This window comes from Camelus bactrianus, chromosome 26 (genome assembly GCF_048773025.1).
Source record: "Camelus bactrianus isolate YW-2024 breed Bactrian camel chromosome 26, ASM4877302v1, whole genome shotgun sequence".
NCBI lineage: Eukaryota > Metazoa > Chordata > Mammalia > Artiodactyla > Camelidae > Camelus > Camelus bactrianus.
In genome coordinates this window covers 17584526-17609521 of record NC_133564.1, presented here as the reverse complement: position 1 = coordinate 17609521, position 24996 = coordinate 17584526, and the positions used below count along the sequence as shown (strand labels likewise).

Here is a 24996-nt window from a genome sequence, read left to right as displayed (position 1 = left end):
TTGGGTGTGACTGTTCCACCTGGGAGTGTATACCGAGTATTCTAGATGCGTTGAGTCTTGATTGTTCCCCTCCGATTTGAGAATCCACTGATAAAGACAGGTGTGCCCTGTCTTTGTGATTTTTTAAGATATATCAAATTAGAAATCTTCTGGTACAAGTCTTTCATAACACACCTTTCTTCCAGAAAAAAAATTTTTTTGAATTTAGAAAACAGGTAAGGGTTAGAGAGGAGATTGTGTATATTTACAAACTGATGCTTTGCCCCAACAGAGATTCGTAGTAAAGTTTAAATAATCAGCTCTTGCAGGGCATTTAGATCATTGTTTATAGGTGTTTGATTTAATCTGAAGCGTTTGCTAGCATAAAGCATAGCATACTCGAAGTTTATCCTGATTTATCGCTGTCTGTGAATCAGTTCATAACTAGGTTAGCTTCACTTAAGTTTCTGAGTTCTTTTAGAACTCAGAAATACTGGGATTGGGCAGCAAACTGGATATTAAAAGTAGCTGAATATTGCCTCTAAATTGTACCTTTTTGATTTGTAAATTAGTTTGAATTTTTTAAATTTAAAAGCTGTTTTATGGTTAAAATAGAATTTAAGAGATGAGCAGGTTTGTTTCATTCAGTTGATCAAAAGGAAAGAAAAATGCCACTTGGGAGTAGATAGGAAAGGGGGAATTTGTACAGGGATTTTTATTTGCTTCAACTGGTATTCAGTTCATGTAAAACACACCTTTTTGCATAGCTGAATTGCATGTGGACCTTAGGTTTTACTTTAAGAAAAACAAATAGTTGTACTTCTCAGTGTTTAGAATCTGTTTTTTAGAAGCCCAGACAAGCCTTAGAAAGGGGAAAACTTGCTCTTCTTCAAGCCTGGTGCATTCTAGGACTCTGGAGACAACTGTCTGTTTTGGAAAGAGCTGTGTTTACACGGTGACCAGTGTAATACTTGACTGTAGCGGAGGAATCTCATTCCATTCCTTCTTTAGCAAGGGAGTGCTTTAAGGAGTTTGGCATGAGGCTTAGTCATTTCAACTGACATTTTAATCATTGAATAGTGCCTTGTCTTCTTCATGCTGGAACACACTTTGCAATACGAGTGTTTCAGGCAGTTGTTACTTGGCTTATGGAAACCTAGAAGTCACTCTTAACTTTTAAAGGTTGCCTTTACATTTCTGACATTTCTTAAGTTCTGTGGATACACTTTGGATTAATCCTTCATACATGTGGGCTTAAAGAGATATTTTTATGCAGCACATATGTAATTCTTGTAGAAAAGTTACAAAATATGAACACAAAGAAGAATAAATTTACTCACCCCTGTAGCCCACCTATCTTTTCTCACAAAATGGAATTATGTTCTATATATTTTTAAACATCACATAATTACATGTTGCGTCCTAAAATTCCGTCAGGTGTCATAAGCTAAAAAAAGATTTTTTTTGATCTTTGTGTAAGAGATATTTATAAGAGATCAAATAAAGGAAAATAAGTATTAAAGTAACCAGTTGTTAAAATACTCTGTGGCCCTTCTTAACAGGCAGTTTGTGGGAGTATATTACTATTTTATTTAACTAGCTTTCCCATAATACCTTGCTTTATTTTTCTTGATTTCTGTAACACCTCCTACCAGGCCTGGCAAACAGTAGGAACCATGTGTTTGTTGAATAAATGAAAGAAGGTATAAATCAATGCCAGGTTCCAGATTAATTTCTAGCAAGATCCAGGCCACTGTGAACAACATTAAATCCTTTTTAATGATGAAGATATTATAGGGTACAGTTTTTTAAAAATCTGTTATTTAAATATTGGGGAATAAATTAAAAAGTCACCAAAATTTCTCTCCCAAAGGGCGGTTTTCTTTAAAACATCAGTTTTTATCTGACACAAAAACTTTTACAACTGGCTTTTAGGATTTAAAACTCTGATCTACCACTTAGTATTTTAAAGTTAGCAACAATAAGCGCATTCACAACTCAGTTACGGTTTTCTCACAGTGATATGCAGTATTCTGTAATGCCTTGTAACTATTATGCTTCATTTAATCTAAATTTAGTGCACATTTTTACGTAACGCGATGATATAAGTATCCTAACTTCCTGAATAGAGAATGGTGTCGAATTCTCTTTTATGTCCTTTTTCCTCCTACACTTAGTCACGTGGGATTCTTGAACTTTGTGTGAGGATCTGTTTGGCCCACATTTAGCTGGGTTTATACTTTAATTCATGTCATTCCTCCCACCATGGGCAAGTGCTGGTAAACTTCTGTTGATGTGTTGATTTTTTTTTTCCATCATTGGTGATAGATTTGTGAAGATCACCTACCCAGGCTTAGAAGGAAAGAGCCAGGGCTTGAGAGTCAGACGTGCCTGCTGGGTCACAGCTCTGCCACCCCATAGGGACAGGAAAAGCAGAAGAGGGCGCCCTGGGGGTGGTGAGTTTGGGCCCTGGTCTTAGTCAGCCAGGTTTTGGATTCTTGCTTCTCTACAACTAATTGGGTAGCTTAAGGCAATTTACTTAACTTCAGAGGCTTAAACAAGTTAATAAATGTAAGCACTCATTTGATGGCTAAGTGTTAAGGGAATTCATTAATTAAGTCATTGATTAATCTGTTACTGTGATGATGAATGATGAATTAATGGCCTTAGATCAGTGACTTTTCCACTCTGACCTCTGCATCTGCATCTGGAAAATGAGGATCCACCACTGAGCTTGCAGAATAACTGTCAGGATTCAACAGTATGGTATATAGGAAACATATGCTGAGTGTGCAGCCAGTAAATGTAAGGTGGGAAAAGTAATCTAAATTGAAACTGTAGAGCTTTTAAAATATAAAACAAACTGCTAGCAACACTGCCATTGGTATGAGAAATGTACCCTTTGGATTTTAATGCTTCCAAAAGCTGTCTGGTGTCTATAGTTTTATCCAATTAATACGAATTCAGATGATACTTTTGATACCCAAGGATGGTCCTCTTATCCGTGAAAGCCCTCATTAACAATATTAATGATTCTGACATGGAAGTCAGATCTTAGAATCATTTCTTCACAAAGCATGAGAACATGGTTTAGCGGAGCTTGCTGTGGGAGTGACTCTCTTTGCAAAGCTAAGGAAATCCCTGGACTTGAAACATGATGCTTAAAATCTGATTATGAACTTAGTATGTTTTAGTAAGTTTGCAAGTCAGAAAGCTTCCTCAGCTGATTTTAAAGTTATTGCAACAATTTTAATTGAAAGAGTTGTAGCTATACATTTTAATTAAAATGATTTAAATAGGCAATCTAAATGATGAATAAACGGGTTGACAGTTACTACATAAAAACCTTTCCCTTTAATCATTAACTTATGACCTAGCTCTGAGCAATATAATTATAGAATTTCCTAGACCTAAAACTTTGTAAGTAGTTTCATATATGAATACTTTAGAATATTAAATTGTTGAAGCTATCAGAATATCCATTGTTATTCATTGACTCAAATTAAATGAAACAGGTGAAAGTATATCTAAGATATAAAGGGAAAATAAAACAAGAAGTTTATACTAGCAAAACTTTTAAAGGACAATTGGTACTTAGACTTTGGCCTTTTATTGTATGCATTTTAAATATGACTTAAAATTCATGGTTATAGAAATTTACAAGTAAAAAATACCTTAGTTCATTAGGTTGATTTTCTTTATTTTCCCTCCATCACTTTGTGTATTCTACACTTTTTCCTGCACAGGTAATTGTGTATGTGTTTGTGTGGTTTAATTTTGAAATTGAGCTAAGAAAAACCAAGGTTGTATTTTATGTACTTTTATAAAATAAAGGTTTATATTTTTTGTTCAATTTCTGTATTGCTGACGCTGTTCCTCATAATTAACAGACACTTCATTTTTGTAAAGCTGCATCGTATGTACCATTATAAATTAACCAAGTCTCCCTTTTATCCTGATGCTGTGCAATGTGCTTAATGTTTTAATAGCACAAAACAACAAGGTTTTTTCAGCATCAGATCCTTTACCTGGATCCCCAGATGTTGGGAAAACAACAAAACCCACTTTTTTCTATCTGGTCATTCCATGTGTATGTTCTGTTGAAGCCAGGACTTTCTCTGTGTTCAGTTGCTCACACGTGCTTCTCTCCAATGAGAGGACACAGCCAGAGACTCAGGTGGTACAGCCTGACTGTCTGGGGCCAGTGTCTTTGGGGTTGAACCCCAGTTCAGCCACCACTAATGAACTGTGTGACTTTGGGCAAATTGTTGACACTGTTTCCTCATCTGTGAAATAGGGATGATCACCTTACCTACTTCGAGTTTCTGTAAAGATTAAATGTTTTGAGAAGTGCTTAAAATTGTGTCTAGTATATCATGAGCTCTGTGTATGTATCACTGTATTATAATATTATCACCACCATCATTACCAGTCCACTGAGTTTGCTGTGTTCCCAAGTGCAATGACTTACTGCAAAATGACACTCATGGCAAGTTAGTGGTTTTGAAAGGTTGGGTCATGGTGACAGTTCCATGTTTTCCAGTTAAACCAGTTAAACTGGAGGGTTAGTTTTACAACATAATTTACTCTGTTTTTAGCTGTAAGAGGGCAGAGGGGTTTCTGTTGAAGTGTGCAGCGTGCTAGGGGACTGCCTGGCAGTGTGCTTGGCCTGTAAGGGACGCTTCTTACTTAACTTATTTTATTTTACTGATTTTTGACCTTTCTACCATGGAATATTTACCTTATTCGTGTGGTCTCAAGTATTTACATATATAAAATAAGCATTTAAAAGTTTAATTATGTATGTATCATTCTCTTTTTAAAGATGTTAGAAACTTTTTTACAGATAATTTTTCTCTGCAAAATAAACCATTAAACATGACTCTTTACATTTTCCTTATGTTTTATGGTTACCAACACCAGTAAAGTAAATGGTAATGTCTTGTATACTTGAGGTGAAAGGAAGTGTCAGATTTTTGATTACTGAAAGCATTTTTTCTGTGTCTTCCCCTAAGTGGACTGAATAGCCATTTTGGCATCTTAAATGTCTTCCGTTTAACAGACTCTTATCTCAGTTCCTGTATTTTAGTCATCAGTAACAGCACAGTTTTGCCAACTAATGTAGAAGCAGGCAGGAACATTAACTGTATATATTATACATTCACATTATGATCTGCTGTACTTCTGTCTCTAAAAGAATTAAAGGGTTTTGACTTATTAGATACTTTTGCATGTCAGATTGATATAGTCATTTTAAAGAGTGGTAAAATTTCAGAAATCTCACTTTTTATATCAGGAAACTCATGTTACCACTTTTCTTTGCACATTCATGTTATCAAGGCAAGCCAAAGTAATACAATCTTTCTTACATTTATAATAAATTTAGAAGTTAAAATATAAGCAGATATGTAATTGATTGCTTTAGCCCTGTCATATAAGGTTTTATTATGTACACACTGGGATCTCTCAAGGTATTATGTTAACAGCATGATCAGTCTAAATCTCATATTTAATGAAAATGAGATTAAAAACAAATTCAAAAGAGTTTTATGACTTAAAGAAGGAAACAAATTAATCTACATACTATGAACTTTGGTGGACATCCTTTAAAAAGAAATTAGGTAGGGGAAGGGTATATCTCAATTGGTAGAGTGCACGCTTAGCATGCACGAGGTGGTGGGTTCAATCCCCAGTTCCTCCGTTAAGGAAATAAATAAATAAACCTAATTACCTCCCCCCTCAAAATTAAAAAAAAAAATTAGATAGATTTAGAGAAAAACTGAGCAGATGGCACAGAGTTCCCATACAGCCCCCTCTTCCCCACACAGTTTCCTGTTAATTCTCTTACACTAATATGTCTAGTTGTAATTAACGAAGCAATCTTGATACGTTCTTATTAACTAGCCCATAGTGCACTCAGTTTCCTTGATTTTTTACCTAATGAGCTTTTGCTGGTCCAGGATCCCACATTACCTTTAGTTGTCATGTTTCCTTAGGCTCCTTTTGGCTGTGCCTGTTTCTCATACTTACTGTGTTTTTTTGATGACCATCTATGTTTCAACACATGCTTAATAAGCACTCATTTACCGAGCCCTGGACGTAACAGACAACAAATCCATGCCCTCAAAGGGTTTAGTTTTTTTAGCAGGGAGCTTATAGTTGACTTCTTAAACTTAATTTTACGAAAGACTGTCTTATAGCAGATTACTGTTTAAGGTGACAATTAATGGGACTTCTGGTTTTTCCATAATTAGCAGAAAAAATTGAGTAACCACTTACAGATTAATTGCAGAAACATAGATCTCTAGTGTGTAGAAGATATCTCTGTTCTTTTTAAGTGAGTGTTGTTTTTATTTTTGGGAAAACACTTAGTTCCAAAAGAGTTACTCTGTTTTTGATGAGACTATGGAATTGGAGAAAGGAGCAGTCAGTCCCTTGTTGCCTGCAGGGAAAATATCATCAAAAATGATGTTTCATGTTTAAGTTTTTCTTGTGATTGACTAAAGAGCCTTTTCATGCAATTGCTGCCTTAAGCCTACTTCCAGAAAAGTTTAAAAAAAGAAAAAGTGACATGATACATCAGAGAGGAGGGTAGGGTTTGCAAAGTTATGTTGTCAGACTGTTGCTGATTGTAAGTATTTTTGAGTTGGAGTTGCTGAAGAGACTGAAATAGCAAGGTTTTTGTTGAAAGCTTTGGCACTAGGACTTGCTAGGAGCCAAGACCTGTTAAACAAAGAAAATAGGAAAATTCTAGGAAGAAAGGTGCTGTGTGGCCATGGAAATTTGAGTCAGTTAAATTATTTTGGGCAGTATAGTGGCCACATACAACTTTATTTTTGCCTTAAACATCACTATGTTGAAAGCATTTTGTCTCACCAGTGTCAGTTGGAGGGACGGACAACTGGCTGTTCCTATCCAAGGACAGTGTTTGCATTCACACGCCATTAGCCATCAGTGATGGGTGTAGAAATTATTCTTGGAAACCTTTATTTACTTTTGGACCATTTACTTGAGCAACTAATGCTGTACTATAACCTTTGAGTAATCAGGCAATACAAGAAGATACCATCTGTACCTGTTCAAGTAAAATATATGGATGTGATGAATCCTTCTAGGAAGAAGTTTTGCTGTGGGCTGTATTTTCAGCCACATTGGTCAAGCTCTTTTAACAATTACATTGTTTTATTTTTTACTTTTAATTTTGTCCAGATTTTCCACTGTGGGCACATTTGAAATCAGTTTCCATAGTGACATCTGGTGGCAGTTTTGACATCCTAGAGAGTATGTTTGGAATGATAAATATTTTTATTTAATAGCTCCAGATTTCCGGCCTCTTTCAAATTTTTCAGCTTTATGAACAACTTTTCCTGAAAACATCTTCATTGTATTCTTGAGATTGGAAGGCCAGGCATTTACTGCTTCCGTCATGTTTCATGAAAGCAAAGAAGTGATTTCTTATAACACTGATGGGCAGTGTATAGATAACAGTCTTGTCTAAATTTATCTTCTCTGCTCAAAATATGCGGCGTAGAGTCACGCAGCAGCGCCCTTACCTTGTCTGCTGCCTGTGCACCGTAACCTCTTGACAAGAGATGTCATTTCCACATTAGTCACCTCGCTGGCTTTCTCTCTTCCAGCACTGATTCTCGTCTGGCTGGAGGGAACCCTCGGTTCACAGCCAGGTTTATGGATCATGTAGGGACATGCTATTGTTGCTTCCCCTAAAAGTGAAGGAAGAAATAAAAAAAAAAAAAATAGGATCAGAGATGGAGAAAAGAAAGGTTGCTGAGAGAGGGGGAGATATTTGAAGACAGGAGGGAAACCACAGGAAGTTAGCACATGGCTGTCTGTAGGTGCCAAATAAGATGTGCTGTTACTTTGGGTATGTGTGAAAAAGAAATGATTTTAAAACCAGAGTTTAAGTATTTATCATTGCTGTTGATTCCTCAGAGAATTGCTTCAGGTAAAGTGAATGTATAACCTGTGTGCAAAAAAAGTAGGAGTGATTGCAAGTCAGTTGGTAGAGGACATGGGTTGAGAGCAACAGGAGTGGGTGGTGCGGAGAGGAGCGCAGTAGGTTGATTGGCTTCCAGGGATGGCTGGGAGTTGTTCGTTGTTGCTTTTCTGTATTGAAGGAAAATTACTTTACTTTATCTCAGCCTCTGTCTCCTCATTTGTGAATCTGGGATGAAAATCATTTGATACCTGAGTTCTTTAAATGATTTAATGCATATAAAGCACCCAGGGAAGTCCCTGACATACAATAAATCCTTGTATTAAGTTTTTTAAATACAGTAAATATACTCGTATTGTTATTTGAGCATTTTGGTTAGAAGAGATTGGCAGTTAAAAATTTTGCTTTATTTCTTAGTCATCTATAAGCTGTATTAAGTAATTTCTTTCTATTACAAGGATGTAATAATTAAAGTAGATAAAAACATAGACATCTTAGCAACCACTTTGTGAAACAGATGTAAAAATATACATTCCAAGAATTCATGAAGTATGAACATCTGAGCATCTCACTTATGTATGTTTAACTGCTAATTAATACAATTCCAGTTCCTTCCATATTTGAGTAGAGCTACTTTGGTGTCTCAGTTTGAACCGGGGTAATATCTGGAGATTACCCGGGACTTGGAAACTTTTCCTCCTGGCTGTGGCTCAGAGGTCAGGCACAGAAGAGTGTGACTGCCAACCCCCCTACCCAAGTTACCAGGTTGATTGGGAGGGAGGTTCAGTTCCAAGGAGAAGCAGCCATCCCATAATTGTCCATTACAGTCCAGACTTGAAGTGGAACTTGGTGGGAAATCAATGGCTGTTTTTGTCTATGAATTAAATCTCATAATGTATTTGCATTTTCTCCTTATTAATATTCAAAATAAATGAGGGTTTTTTGATATTAACCTCAAATAAGCAAATCTTTAAATTTACATAATGATCAAAAAATAAGAAGTACAGATTTGTGTTTGAGATAAATACTGTTTCATTTATGAGCATAGATTAAATTGATACTTGTAATTTTTCTCATAGTATTTTGCATTCAATGGGAAACTTTAGTGATTCTAGAGTTGTAGGATTTCCAAAGTTCACCCTGGACCTTGTTGAACCCTGAAAGTAGCATTAATTCAGAATGATTAATGCGCAAGAAAGAATGCTGTGATATATTTTGGGAGAGCCAAAGGATAAGATTATACCAGTGAATAAAAAGGTTGTATTTGCCTGAGAGAAATGGATATTTCCACTGTTAATCATCCTGAGAATAGGTTAATCCTGGGATTAACTAAGGCTTTGACTGGTTTCAATGGCTGGACCAAAATGTGACAGACATTCTAACCCTCTTCTTTGTAGTTATGTAATTTCATCTCTTAGTAGTTGACTTTGTAAGAAATGTGTCCTAGTTTGGGTCCCCATTGAGGACTTTTCTGTACCCTGATGAAGATATCTATTCATTTTGTTCATTCATGTAATAATTACCAGGCTTTGGGTAAGGTGCTAGGTAAACTGGTATTTGAGAAGGATGTGGTCTCTGCCCCTGGGGACCTTGTAACATGGTGGGAGAATTTATATTTTCAGCACCCTGGTTGTCTTTGCCATTTGCTTAAGGCAATTAAAAGAAACTAAAGGATTTCAGGACACAAGAAATCCCATTTATCTCATTGGGTTGTTTTGAGACTTAAGTGAGATAGTATTTTGTAAAGTGCCCCACATAGTACCTGGCATTTAGTACTAATAAAAACAAATTTTTCATAGCCAGTATTATGTGCCAAGTGCTATTCTGATCATTAGATGTATATTAGTTCATTTAATCACCTTACGAACATACTATTATTATCTCCATTTTATAGGAAAGGGAACTGAGGCACAGAGAGTTTACACAGTTTGCTTAAGATCACACAGCTGTGAGTGACACAGATGCCTTCAAGAAGTCAGACTTGTCATTTAGGTGGACACTTTCTTGTTGACTTGCTGCTTCATGGTTTTCTCCTTCCTTCTCTAGGTGTCATAGAGACTTCAGATCGACTGGACCGCGAGTCGACCTCCCATTACTGGCTCACAGTCTATGCGTCCGATCAGGGCGTGGTGCCGCTGTCCTCATTTGTAGAGGTCTACATAGAGGTGGAGGATGTCAATGACAATGCGCCACAGACGTCAGAGCCTGTTTACTATCCAGAAATAATGGAAAACTCTCCCAAGGACGTATCTGTGGTCCAAATTGAGGCATTTGATCCAGATTCCAGCTCTGATGACAAGCTGACATACAGAATTACAAGTGGAAACCCACAAGGATTTTTTTCAATACATCCTAAAACAGGTACATGTTAATACTATTATGTATGAAATGTTCATGCTTATACTCTCTTGATACAGGGAAATTTAAGAATTAATTTTCTTAATTTGCCACTTTAGTTTTTGATAAATCATCTTCGTTTTGAAGGGAACTTTAGAAGGCAGTCTCCAATATAAAAAAAGAAGAATGAGAAGTTTATAAAAATTTCAGAGGAGGATTTTGGAGTCAAGGAACTATTTGCCTGGAAGTAGGGAGGGGTCACAAACCTCAAGAAGCAGAAATCTAGACGCCAAAGCCTTGAGGTGGTAATTCAAGACAAAAATCATCCCTTTTTAAAAAAATCACGTGATGAATTAGACTTTAAAATGTTTTCATTTTTCTTAATGTCTTCTCTCTCTTTTAGATTAGTTTTTAAGTCCTCTCGGAAGGGACAGGCAGGCAAGGCAGACATGCCCTTTAGAATATATGAGTAGATACCATAGGTCTGGACATGATGTGTATTTGAGGAGAAGGAGAAAGAAGAAAGAAACTGAAAGAAAGGATATAAGAAAGGATATAAGTTAGAACTGTTGTGGGGAGCCTTGAAACCTTGGTTATCTCAGGCCTCTGAAATGGTGATGACACTGCTGTTGTGTCCCGTCTTGTAGAAGTGTGATTAACGTGGCCTCGCCACTCCCTTTTACGTCTCTCCATCCTGACAAGTCGTAGGAAGAGATGTCTGCCGAGGCTGCCGAATCCTCCTTACCATCAGGGAGAAGCAGTGCCCTGCAGGGGTCTGCTGCTGGCTCCAGGACCCCTGGGTGGGAGGCACATGCACCCTGCTGATAGAACAGCAGGAGAAAATTCATGAGGATGGCAGAGAGGCTTTATTTCCTAAGAGTAGCAGGCAGATAATAGTGGAGAATACCGATAGTTCACAGCCAGGAGTATGTGCTGTGAAGTATATAGTAAACTGTGTGTCCAGTAGGGAAGTCTGATCGTTTCACAAGTCACCCAGCGACTCTAAAGATCAAGAAGTCACCTGTTTTAGCATGGGCATTATAAAATATTGTAAATTTAGCTTCATGAGGTCTGTCTCTAGATGATTCAGTTCCCCCAACTCAGCAGAACCTCTGGGCATGATGTTCAGGGTCCAAATGTAGTACCTCAAAGGCTACATGTTCCTCAAAACTTTTAAAGCAGAACTGATTTTTGGTAGGTAGGTCAGCATTATTAGGGACCAGACTGTGAAAGCTGGGGAAAGACAGTCCGGTGGAAGAAAGTTCCTGTGATGTGCTGACTCATCACACCGCCCGGGGGCTCTTCGTCATGTTACTTAATAATTAATGGCTGAGTGAGAAAAATCACAGGGCTGGGAATCAAGAGATGTGGGCAGTAGTGAGGCTTTACCCCTGGAATCTTGGAAAAAACTGTCTTCCAGGTCCAGACACTTTGTGATTAGTCGTGAGCGTTTCTGCACACCTGTTACAGCACGTGTGTGCCCGGCGCAGCGCACTCACAGTCGCACTGAGGGAAGGAGGTCACAGCCTTTCCCCCTTGCGAGTTTTAGTTCATTTGCTCTGTTAACTCTACATGAGAGAATCAGCACCTTAGGAGATGGATAAATGTGTGCCTCTTCTTTGGATAAACAAATTTGACATAATAAAATGAGTCTGCTTGCTCCTTAGTGGGAAAGAGAAATCTAGGACCCTGGTGATTATCACAAGGTCCAGCAGACTGGAGAAAGCCTAAATCTACTGCCATTCAAATCATTTGTTTACACATCACGTGTTCACTGAGCTTCTGCTGTGTGTCTAGCTTGTTAAGGATGCTTTGAGAGTTTGTCACCTGCATAAGTGAAATAGCAAAGAGAGACAGGTGGGTACAGGTGGCGTGCCCGGGAGCTGACAGACGCCTCTGGGGAAAGCGGGAAACAGGCGGATGTGATGGTGTCATTGGGAGGATGAGGCCCCGCGGAAAAGTGATTGTGCTGATTCTGAAAGTAGTAAAGTGGACGCAGGGAGAAGAGGCAGGGATGTTCCTCTTGCTCAGGGACAATCTGAAGGAGTGGTGATGCCAAGAGAGGGAGTTGATGAGTGTATGGGAGAATGGCTACCCTTGATGGAAAAGTGTAAATACCAGAATGAGGGGTAGAGGATAATATTTATGTTATTTTTATAAACAATGACCTATTTTGGAGACTCAACATGCAATCCCCTGGAATGTCTTATATAAACTTAAATCAGATGACCTCACTAAGTCCTTTTAGAGAGGAAACATCTCCCCAGGACCCTTCTCTCCTTCTGTTGTAGTATGACACATGTTTAAAATAAGAAAAAAACCCTTTCTAGGACTGGGTTTGATGATCCGAATTGGGGATTCTCAGTGACAAGTTTGGACGAACATTTTAAGAAGCATTTTGTGTTCCAGTCACAGTTTTTGTGCCTGGAACTGTCTTTCTGCCTCTCAGACAGTTCTCATTAGGTCATTTATAAGTAGGGTGGCAGGTGGTAGGGGTGTTTCCTTTTATACAAGCAAAAGAGACTTGATCCATTTTCCTTTTCTGATACCCACACTTTTGTTGACACTGGAGATTCTTATAACATTTTTTGTTTGATTATGTTCAATATCAGTTGGAGTAAATTTGCTTTTCTTAGCAAAACTTGCGCAGTTGCCCAGGGCTGGGGAGACAGCAGCAGGAGTGTTGGGTTGTCTGGGCCCTGCCAGCCCCGGCTCCTAGACGCGTGCGTCACAGCCTCCTCTGCAGCGTGTCAAGGACGGAGACCACGGGGCCCCAGACAGTGGGGACCAGTGTGCCCTTCACAGGCTTCGTTATCCACAAGTAACCTTGGGAAACTGGAGCCACCCTGGAAAAGTGTCTTTTTAATATTATCAGTTTGAACTTTGTTTATCTTCCTGTTTGAGAACAAATACACTGAGAAATAAAATTTTTTATGGTTAAAAATAAATTCATCAGAATTGTGTATTAGGTAAAAGTAGAGGCATCTTTTTTGAATACATGTGTGTTTGTGGGTGTGATTTCTGTGTGTCTGCAGGGGTGTCTTAAAAGGGTTAGGCTTTTTGACAACTACTGGATCAGTGCCCATCACTTGAAATTTTAAATGGTTTAAAAACATTGATGAGACTGTTTCAGCTCACTGTTTTCTTAGCTCTTCCTTTTATCAGTTCTGTAGAGTTGAATGTATTTTGGAGGCTGATCTTTAAATCTCTCATCACTATTGAATCTGGAGCACGTGGCACTGTTTGAATCAGGTCCTCATGGTGCCCTCTCTTTGGGCTGATTTCCACCAGCTGGCTCCTGCTTGTTACCTCTCAGAGCTGAGCTTGGAGGAGATGGCCAAAGAGAAGCCAGCAAACCTTGGCTTTCCTTCTTTTAGTACTCCTCTGTCTTGTTTTCGGATCTTTCTTGTACTCGTCTTCCACCCTTGACCTCACTCTTAGGTCAGGCTGGGATAAAACTTTCTCTCAGAGCCAGCAGGGCAGTGACTAGTGTAACTTGCTATGTGCATCATACTTTATATATTACAAGTGACCTCACGTTCTTAATCTTGACAAGAAACCCTGTGAGATGGGTAGGAACTACAAATGCTAAGAGTCTGCTGTCTTCCTCGTTTGTATTTTCCCCATTTTTCAAATAATTAATACGACGTCAGAGAGAGGTAAAGGCCACCCGAGGTCGGAGCCAGAAAGGCGTGCATTTCAGCACTGCCGCTTCTGGGTGCACAGCCCCTGGTTCACGCCACGTGCTTCTGGGTTTGCCATGGAAATGTGATTTGGGAGCCGATTTTTTTCTGTACCTTCTCAGTTTTTCCCCTTAGGGGATATCTGAATTACATAATTGTTGCTTTTTTGGCTAATCTTATTTCTAATCTTATCTTCACACCAAAAAGCACGAAGCTTCTAAATAACACTAGGTGTTTAAACTTAGTTTTATTAGCTGTGTACTGCAGGGATCTCTTAAAGTTTTTCTGTGAACGGCCAGGAAGGACATACTTACGGCTTTGCAGGCCATGCAGCCTCTGTCCCAGTCACCGGGCTCTGTCCCTGTGGAGGGAAAGCAGCCAGACATCAGGGACATGAATGAGCATGGCTGCACTCCAAGAAAACTTTATTTATGGGCAGTGAAGTCTGAATTTCATATACTTCTCATGTGTCACAGTATCTTCTTTAGTTTTTTTTTTTTTCCCAACCAGTTAAGAATGTAAAAGGCACTTTTAAGCTTGCAAGCGTACAAAATCAGGTTGGAGGCAGTTTTCCGACTTCTGATATGTTGGTGAATTGACTTATTTAGGCTGGTTAAATTGCTGATTTATTCCTGAGGGGTTAGACTATTTGATATTCTTGAAGTTCAAATTAAATTTTTCCCCATTGCTCTAAGTGAATACTTAGAAAGGATGAGATCTGTGTTTTGCTTCTCCAGGTTATTAAAATTATTCTTTAAAGCATAGTAGTTAGAATAGTATTAAGGTTAAAATCTGAGATGAGATTTAGCAAGTTGATAATACACTGTGAGTCACATGTTTTCTGCTTTGAGAATTAAGTATTTATCATTAGAAGATAAAATATTTCCAAGTTTGGGGATGTTCACACTTCTTGTGCTGATGTAACCTGTTCAAAAATATTTCAGAGCTTGAAATTCTAGCTTTCACAGTTGGCTCTATGTATATTTATCTGATCTTTACCATTTCCTTTTTTTTTCTTTCCATTCCCTAATTCTGAATTGAGATGTTTGTGCTCAGATTGCTAAGTTACAGCTTCTTATGCTTAGCAGAGGACAGCTTTATACGGTGGCTGTTTTTCATTCATGTATTTCCATGCAGGATAGAGTAATGTAGGATTATTTTGTGTTCCATATAAGAAATGTTCTTTAGTTGCAGCTAACAGGTATGCTGGGTACTCATCCATGTTCTAGTCCAGGATCACATTACAGCTACCTTTTTCTCAGTCAAGGCAAGTGGCATTTTATTGTGGCTGGAACGGAGGCTGAACGAAGTGCAATAGGAAACAGCTATAGCTGCAAACAACTTCCAAGGGTTTCCGGAACATTTGATAGCTGCGCAGGAAGGAAGTGAAGGGCCAGTCACTTCACAAGGGCAGGAGTCATTTTAAAAAAAAAGTTTACCTATTTGTAGTCTTTTCCCAAAGATACGCAGATGTTTTAAGGAGGAATTTACCAGTTTCTCCTGCTTATTTTTAATTCTATATGAAGTGTATGTTATCCTTAAAGGCTAAAAGAAGTCAGATTTTATGCAGTGCCTTTTCTGTACATGTTGAAATGCTGATAATGCTTTCCCTCCCAAAAATCTGTTAACCTGGAATCCTTATGACAAATTCTATCAGGGGGTATTTAATTTTTTTGTGCATGTTGCTGAATATCATTTGCTAAAATTATTTTAAGAAGTAGTATTTTAAGATTTTGCACTTAAGTGCCTGAGATTAGCCCCCCTTTTTTTGTCATCATGACATTAACTTTATAAAATGGGTTGGGTTTCTTCCCCTCCCTTATTATCTCTGCTGTATCTGACATTTAGAGGAATGTTGAAGGCAATTCTCAGTAAATTGCATTTGGCTTTTGATCTTATGTTTACCTTATGTTTCCGTAACACTCATTTTCAACAAGAAACAGCCAGTAGGACAGAATTAAAACCAGAAGAGAAGCCTGGAGATTTCCAGATGCCAAATTCCTGCTCATGGCCTGTGTGACTGTAGACTAGTCATTTGATTCTTCTTCTTTTTTTTTTTTTTTTTTTTTTTAAGGTTTTCCATGGGACTCTGAAAGTTTGAACTAAATGAGTTCTGAGCGCCCTCCCAGCCTTGACAGGCTATGAATAGAATCCCACTTTTGGCTCCAAGCCTAATCCTGCCGGCACCAGGACTGCAGTGACAAACAATAGCAGTTCAGATGGTGGCAGCTGTCTGAGAGCTGGAGATGGGCTGTAGTTAAATGCAGTCTGAGCAGCACCTAAATGCAGACAGCACGGGGCTGCCGAGGTCTCTGAGTCATGGTATGAAGCTCCAAGGGGATGGATGTTGAGTGATAACTACAGAGAAAATTGAAAGTTTGCTCTTGGCCTGCAAGGCAATCTGTATTTTTAGGCTGGGGCTGGGGAGTAGCGATGCCCGCCTCCCTGCCTGTCCTTCCACGTCTGCTCGGCCTGCTCTCTGCGCACGCGCGTCTTGCCTGTGTTTTGTGGGCGTTCAATCCTGGCTCAGGTCCTGGAGCGCCAGGGTAGAACCAGGCATGATACGGAGTATGTGCTTACTGCTTAATTCTTGTTTTCCAGTTGACTAAGGATAAAATTTAGCGAAAGCCATATGATTTCCATTTCACCTGTTGAAAGAGGAGTCTGAGAGGTTTGAACAGGAAAATGCCATCCTTGGTCTAGTTTCTGACCCTCCTCCTCGTCTGGTGTCCTCTGTCTATCCACTGTCAGTCCTCAGGACTTAGCTGTGATCTTTGCACATTGCAGTAAGCAGCCTTGTCCTGGGAACATTTTCACTTTATTCAAGCTGGCTAGGTACAGGTCTGTAGTTGAGAATGTCCCTTGGAAAAGTATTTGTCGTGCTACAAGGAATTCTGCAATTATTGTCTCCCGCTTTCCTGTCTCCCTGTCGTTTGCTGTAATACTTTATTTTAAAAATTAGAATAATTACTGGTTATTACTAACAATTACTAATGTATTATGTTCTTTATTTTCCATACATTTGACTAGTCCCTATAGTTCTTTGATAGCTTAACCAGCTCAAAATGGGCCATATTTTCAATAGTATACCATGGAAATTAAAAAAAAAAAATTATCCAGGAGTCAGAGGTTTAAAATACATATCCCATAAATTTTTTAAACACTTTTGTTTAACTTCTGTTAATTTTTCTTGATAATAGGCATTTTACCCTTTTTTTTTTTTTTTTTTTTGGCCTATATAAGAGGCATGAGAGGTCATTCTGGCTAAAACAGAAAGACAGTTTTGACAAGTGTAGGGTGCGCACAGGTAAATTACTAAAGAGAATACTTTATTGAGTAAGTTATTTTTGAAAACTTACTTTTTGTTATTGTTGTTGGATCCTGAGGGGCCCGTGTTGCTTGTTGAATGTACTCTGAGAAGAACAGAGAGAAAGTGTTTCGGTTTGTTCAGAATATAAGAGTCTTTTCTTTCTTAGTTCTTAGCTGAAACAGCTTTCTAATTGGGACTTCCTATTTTATAGGCATTAAGCTAGTGTGTATACTCTTTATAAAGGAGTTACTGAAAACTAGGCTATTCTTGTTTCATCATTCTGTTATAGGGGAGGAAAGAATATGAGAAATAATATATTCAGAGATACACCTGATATGCACAGTTTGTGGCATATTTTATATATTAATTTAAAAAAAGACGACTTAGTTCATTTGCGGTTCTCAGCCAGAGATGTTCGGGAGGCCCTCCCAGGGCTGAGACAGCCTTCCTCCCCTCAGGGAACATGTACAATTAGCTTGGATGATTTGCAGCGTTTGGTACTTTCCTACCCCAAATCATCATTGGGCAGATATTTTTTTAATTCCCTGCCTTTTAATTGTCTTGTCTATAGAATGATACCCTATAAAGGCATAAGACATGTCAAATGATGACAGTAATAAAACGGAAAATAAGATGAGTGGTTATCTTTGGGTTATCACCACTGGCCATATTCTGGAACACAGTGTATTACTTCAGCGTACTACAAGAGGCATTTCCCAAAAAAAAGGGGGGGGAATTGGGCTGTTAACATGGACACTGATACAGCCATTTAGATCGTTTCCTTTTATGTTGTAAAGACTACATTTCACTTATGTTCTAGCAGGATTTAATGATTTGGGTCAGTAGTTGCAAATTTGTCAGGAAAATTCTGGGAGATGCTTTAAGCTTTAGTAAGCAATTTCAGAGCAGTTGGAATCTTCACCTGGGCTCTCCTGGCCACGTCTTTGAAGTAATTTCTGCAATGCTAATTGTGGTTCTTAAGTGCTGCTTATTTCTCCTAAATCCATAATAGCCCTGTTACATTTTTCTATATCTCAAATGGTGTTTTGAGAAATGGATAATATGCTCTGTTCCAGAATGAAGCCAGTGGCGATAATTACAATGACTAAAAGCAGTTCTGCATTTAGAAAACTATTAAAGTGTGGGAACATGGAATTTCTTCATTTTTCGTAAGTGCTTGGCCTGAGATGGTTGGCATGGGATGGACTGCCTGATCCCCTGGAACGCTCTGAAGCTGTATGAGCTGGTAGAGATTCTGACTTGGCTGGGATGTGGGGTGGGAAGGCAGTGGGTTCGGCCGTCACGCCTCGGGGTTCCGCTGCTCCCCTCTGGCTGAAGGTGGGCTAGAGCCACAGAGGCTGCTACACACTTTCTTTGCTGAGAACTCAGCTCTGGTTCTAACTCTGCTGTTGACTCTGACCTTCAGGAATTAATAACATTCCTGGACCATATTTCCTTTTTAAAGTTCAGGATTTGGGCTGGAAGATTTTAAAAGACCTTCTGGCTCTAGCAAACTTTCACAGTGAGAGGATATTTTAGAATGTGTGATACATTTCATTAAAATTTTGTTTCAAGAGCGTATTTTAAAAATTGTGAAAGATATGCTACTGTAATATTTCTAAGAAATTTTAATATTTTATTTTTTAGAGGAAAAATAAACACGGCCAGATGTTTCAGAGTTTTAAAAAAAAAATCATTTGAGAGTTTCCAGCCTGAGATTAGTGTTCAGCCAATAAATATTTCATTATCCTTTCATGCTGACCTTTAAAATATTTTAATGTTTAAATTTCTTTAAATAATACACTCATTAAAGAATAAAAGATGACCTTAATAAAGAAGTGTACACGTGAAAAATGAAGCTGCCCTCTCCTCTCTTCCCTTCTTCTTTCGGCCCACCTGTTCCCAGGAGTAGCCGCAGGCAGTCATCTGGGCTTTAACCTGTTAGGAACGTACACATATTATATATTTTGTATGTAGTCTTTGGGGGCTTGTAGCCCTTGTCTAACAGTTGCTCGAGCAATCAGTGTGCTGACTGTGGTGTGACGGTTGTTGTACCGTAATTGTCCTTGGTGTTGCAGATTATTAAAGCGTGCTGAGTGTCCAGGGAGCAGTCCTGCCAAAGTGGGGCTTGGACATAGAAAGGTAGAAGGAGAATTTCCCCATTATGGTGGTATCAGCTACTGAGGAAGTTCCCCTGTCCATACTGGAGATGCCGGAGACTTAACTCAGTACTCCCTTTACCACCAGCTATACCACAAATCAAGTTCTTAAACTTCATGAGGAATAGAATATATTAAAGTGTTCTAGAAAAATCAGTGGGGAAGATGGTTGACAATGATACACTTGACATGCATGCGTACAGCCAAGAGTTGGTCAGAATAGGGCTGTGATGAGTAAGACGTTGTGGGAGAGACACAGAGGTGTAAGGGTTTCCCTAAGTAAACTGTATACCTTTGTGGACGAGGGCCTTGTCTTAGGCTTTTATATCTGTGTCTCAGAGGGACATACTTGGGGAAGACTTTCTGAAAAATCAGTTGAATAACGTACGTAGTACAGACTGAACAAGTGGGTGACTTTGAGCTAATAAACTTTATGGCAACATCGTTACTATTTATAAACATACATTTCATTAATTTTTTAGTCCTCAGCAAGAGATCGTCAGAAGCAAAAAATGTAAATTAGTAGAATAATAATTTTTTGAAGGTTATTATTCAACACAGAGACACTTGACTTGTCGGTATTCAGATAGAGCTGTGAAGTATCCACAAGCCAGGCGTCCTCATGACCAGCTGAGCGCAGGAAGGAGGCCAGTAAGAGGGCAGGGGTGGACGGAGGGGAGCCTTAGGGAGCAGCATCAGCTCTTCAGAATCTTGGAAATTTTCACTTTTCTCACTGTTTAGAGTTAAGACAGTTGCTTATAGAATTTGGAGTTGGATAAATATATTTGCTATTGAATTATTGCTTCAAATTTTAGCCACAGAAAAAAAGATTCTAACTACTGTAAATGCTGAAGTTTTGGGTTTTGACATATTTAACTTGAAATCAGAGACTCTCCAAAGGAGCAGAGATGATTTGTGACGATGTAAATTTAAATTATTTAAATTAACTTAAGGATACAGCTTTTCAGTCCTGCTAGCTACATTTACAGTGCTTGGTGGCCGCGTATGCAGGGGGCTACCGTGTTTGGCAGTCCTTCTCTGGAACATAAGTTGGTATAGTTCATGCATTATTGTAAAATAAGCAAAAGGCTAAAAAAGCCATAGTAGTTGCAGGGGCTAGAGGAGAATAATCAGAGTGGTGGGCAGTGTAAATTAGGTGAGCAGACTTCTGTTTTCTTCCTTGATCTTGCCCCTCCCTCTCCTTATTTTCCAGTAGAATAATTGGAAAATGCTTCAAAGTAAATTTCCTGCCAAGTAAGGTGAACACATGACCATACGGCTTTTTTTTTTTTTTTAAAAGGCAGGACCTTTTCCTTTACAGTTTTGGTTCTTAAAAAACTCCTACTGCAGATCACAAGTTATGTTCTCTCTCAACACTGTTGGACCTTAATCCTATTCAGAAATCCTTTTTTTTTTCCTTCCCCAGCTGCCACCTAGCTGCATTCATGGTGCTGATGTTTCAAACCCTTTCTTCCAGCACCAAAGCCTTCGGTCCCTCCCTGGCTTCTCGCATTGTTAATGTGGCCTTCAGACTGATTCTCTGGGTTTATTGAACTCCCATCTTACCCCTTCGCTACATGACATTGAGTTAGCAACTTGATCTCTGAGCCTGTAAAAATACTGATTTATGGTACAAATGCTGCCATGGTGTATACATATGTAGAATGAATGAGAAAATACATTTAAAGCTCATAGCACAGTACCTTGGCATTTAGTAAGCCAAATAACAATCAGAGATGAGCTCATTTGATGCATTAATTAACTTTTGCTTTAGAGCAAACCGTCCCAAAACTCAGGGGCTTGAACAGACACCATTATTTGGTTGGGAATTCTGCTGGGCAGGTCTGGGCTTGTCTGGGCTGGGTTGCTCTCATGCGGTGGTGGTCACTTGGCTGGTTGGCTTGAGCCTGGCTGGTCCCGGGTGGCCTCACTCGCCTGTTGGCTGTGGGTTGGTTGTCTGCCGGAACAACAGAGATGACCCAACTGCATGTGTCCCTCATGCAGCAGGGTACACACTTCTCAGCAAGAGCTCTCAGCAAGGGGCCCTGCTTTTTTCTCCCCTTTTCTGTGTGTAGACTACACTCTGATCTGTCTTACTGTTTCTTGAATGTAGTCTTTACATATATTTATGGGTTGAAGTTACAATTGCAAATTGATGGTGGGAAGAAACCACATTGGCTCTCTCAGCCCACATACATTTATAAAAGTATTGGTCTGCAGAATGGGTTTTTTTTTTTTTAGGCCAAGGAAAGTTTTTGTCTTTTCATTGTTATTTTTAATTTAATGCAGCTCTGCAGAAAAGAAAAATAAAACACAGAATTATAAGAGGCAGCGTTTGCGTATGCATTTTTCTGCCTTCTCCCACTCTTTTATTCTCTAACTTGCTTTTTTGGACCTTTTAAATGAATAACAATTAACTATTTCTGATTTCCTCTTTTTCTTGAATTTCATGTAAGTCATGGTTCAGAATGTGTGAAGAGCTGAAATACCATAATGCAGTAAATTATGCAGTGTGGTGGGGAAGGGACCCCCCCCCCAACCTCTCATCTGGGCCTCAGGAAAACTGAATTCTAATCCTGGCCTTGATAATGGCTTATCGGTGGTTTGGAACAGTTTAATTTCTCTTTGGCTCAGGGAGCCAAGTTTGATCATCCTGAAGGTTTCTCTCCATTTCTGAGCTATTGTGCTGATCCTTCTGGGACTTAGGAATAATTATTACAGATGAGCACCAGTGTGCAAAAATGAAAGAAATGGATGCACTTGTTAGCTATTTAACACCTGCAGGGTTGATAACATGTGTGTAGAAACGTATACTTTGGATTCATTTTTGAAAATAGGTGTTGGTCAGGCAGGCAAGGTGGAAGGATCAGCAGGACTGAGATGTGCAAAATTACAGAGGTGCAAATGAGTGTGGAGTGCATGCTGAATTCTGCAGCTCGGTTGGCGGGGCGGGAGTGTGGGACACTTGGATAGCATTTCCACTGTCCTAAGCTCCCAGTGCGGCTGATCGCTGGAAGGTAGCGTGTACCTCCAGAGAGCATCCACAGTTTTCCTAGTGTTTTCCTGCTCCATTAGGAAATTTTATTCTCTCTTCAGGGTTCATTTGGTATGGAAATTGCACACGAAGCACTCATTTTCCCTTTCCCTTGGTGACTGCCCCACCTCCTGCTAGCCACGTGCAATGTCCGCACACTGCCTCTCCCGGTCATGGCGTTAAGGACAAGAAAACTGTAACCTTGGTGATAGGATTCCTTCTGGTGCAGGTGTTGCAAAGCTAGGAAGCAAGGTCTTTTTGTCGATCTAAAATACCTTACATGTTCACGGGACAGCTTCCACGTAACTTAAATGGTGATAGCCACGTGAGGCTCGTGGCTACCGTGCTGGTTAGTTCACGTCTAGCTCCATCTCTTCCATCGCGGTTATAGTCACTCACTACGTACACTCTCACGAAACAGTTCATAGAAGAAATTCCTTTCCTGTCTGCCTCCTGCCTCCCTGGCTTTCGCTCCCTCTTCTTTTCCAAGCATCTCTGAAGGCCTTGGAGGAGGGACCTGCCTTTCAGACTTCTCTGCCCCCGGCTTCTGGGACACCTGGCTCCCTCCCAGCCTTTGCCTCTCAGCCGTCCTTATGACTTTCTAAACACGGATGCCCCACGCTTAGTAAGATCGGCCCTCCCTTTTCTATATTTTTTTGTAGACCCACCATTCTCTATTTTTCGTACTTTCTTCTGTACCTGGGGAATAACCAAGTCTGTCTCTGCCTCCGATGACTTCCTCTGTGCCTCTGAGTGTCTGCCAGATGCCACCAGCACCTTGACCGCCTGTTGCAGTGCCTGACACATCTTGCCTATAAACACACGTTAGATGGTTTTTCTGTTAACACGCACATAAACTGTAAATTTGTATCATTATTTCCAACATAGTATAGTTCCTGTGGGCCTCTTACTCTAGTGTGTATTTTTAATTCTGCTCTTCTATGGTTTTAAGAAATTCTTGTGTTCACACATTTAAGTATTTTTTAGGGTAATTGCTTGGTTATAACAATACAACCAAGATATACAAGAAAGGCAGAGTCTCGTGGGCGTCGAAGTACACAAAAAAAGACTCTTAAACGAGTGCCTGTAATACTGTGGGGTGATGTTACAACAGAGCAAATAAAAGAGCTCAGGGTAGCCCCACTGCAGGACCCCAGGCTGGGCCGGTCATGGGAGGCCTCAGAAGGGATGTTTCAGGTGAGAGGTGGGGGAGTGGATAGGAGGAGCTGGGCTAAAAAATGGGTAAAAAAGGAACATAGAGTTCACTGTAGCTGAATGGAATTAATATTCCCTTTGAGTTAAGAGAGAATTGAAGTATAGAGAGCATGCAGGTAATTCCTCACCCAGGAGATGATGGGCAGGTTTGCTCTCTGTCTTCATATTGAGCTGGTGGTGTGGGCATGAGGACATCTTTATTAGCAGGCTTGTGTGCTGTACGTAAACTATAAGGTGAGGAATTGTATTTGCTAGTGGATCTTTGTTTATTTGCTAACAGATACCCCTGCAGTGAATGAGTATGTTCTGTAGAAGCGGAATACTATTTTCCTAGTGGACATGCCGAGTTGTAGCCGCTTGTGATGTTACCATTGGCGAGAAGTTTTTGGTGGGCACGTGAGGACAGCGAGATGGGGCCACTCACAGTGATTTCCTGTCATTCTTGAACTTCTTAAAACCACCGTCAGCAAGGGTGGTAAACTTTTGATAGAAAACAGAAACAATTAGCTTTAAAAGGTTTTTGGCTAATGAAAATCAAGCTTGTGCCACAGTAAGCAACATTTTCGCACCATTAAGCCTTGCGAAGCTTTTTCCTCGAACCACTTTGAATCTATAAGTATGGTTTGGGAAAAAACCCAGATTACAATATAGTCTTTTGTTGCCCTTATTATAAAGAGAGCATTGTTTCATTGAATAGTGTGGAAGATAATGTTGATGTAGATTCTTAGTGACTATTAAGAAAAAAAATAAAGACTTCAAATTAAATGAAAATGCAAACCTTTCATTTACGCATTTAGAGAAACATTTTGAATAGCCTTTAATTGGTAGTTTTGTGAAATTAGGATAATAGGAGGAAATCAATTAGAATGATAAAGTCTGTTCTAAATATGAGTTACGGGAAGTACTTCTCTGAGAAACCGCAGACAGCTGGGCAGGAGAAGACTTGGTCCTCGCGGCGGTTTTGCCGCATAAAGACCTTACCTGGTCTTCATATCTTCTGTCAGGACCACTCAGCTTGCACCTGTCCTTATCTGCACACGTTGTAGAGGATATTTTAGTGTTTGGGGGAGTTTTGTTTGTATTTTCTGGGAAATACGAGAATGTATTTCATCGGTTTTAATGGTCTAGGTTCAAACACCTTGGCAGTTTAGCAGACAGTTATTAACAGTTATTAAAGTTCTAGAGAGAGATTTAAACTATAGACATTTTAGTTTGTTAGAAAAATCAAAGAAATAAAGAATATGGGTTTTTTTTTTTTGAAGATCATTTTATTTTCTTCTTTTGAGGGGAAATTAAATGATTGTTATTTGAGCAGCACGACCTGG

General features: G+C 39.3%; 1 protein-coding gene across 4 annotated transcripts in view; it reads left to right on the top strand.

Annotated features, from left to right (window-relative positions):
* FAT1 (FAT atypical cadherin 1) overlaps window positions 1-24996 on the top strand; it is a 109181-nt gene that overhangs the window by 40838 nt on the left and 43347 nt on the right. For all 4 annotated transcript variants that reach the window (XR_835175.3, XM_010953273.3, XM_074353568.1 and 1 more), the window contains exon 3: window positions 9980-10294. Coding sequence is in view for 3 of the 4 variants with exons in the window: in XM_010953273.3 (XP_010951575.2) it covers window positions 9980-10294 (315 nt within the window). In the remaining variant the exon portion in view is untranslated. The remainder of the gene's footprint in view (window positions 1-9979; window positions 10295-24996) is intronic.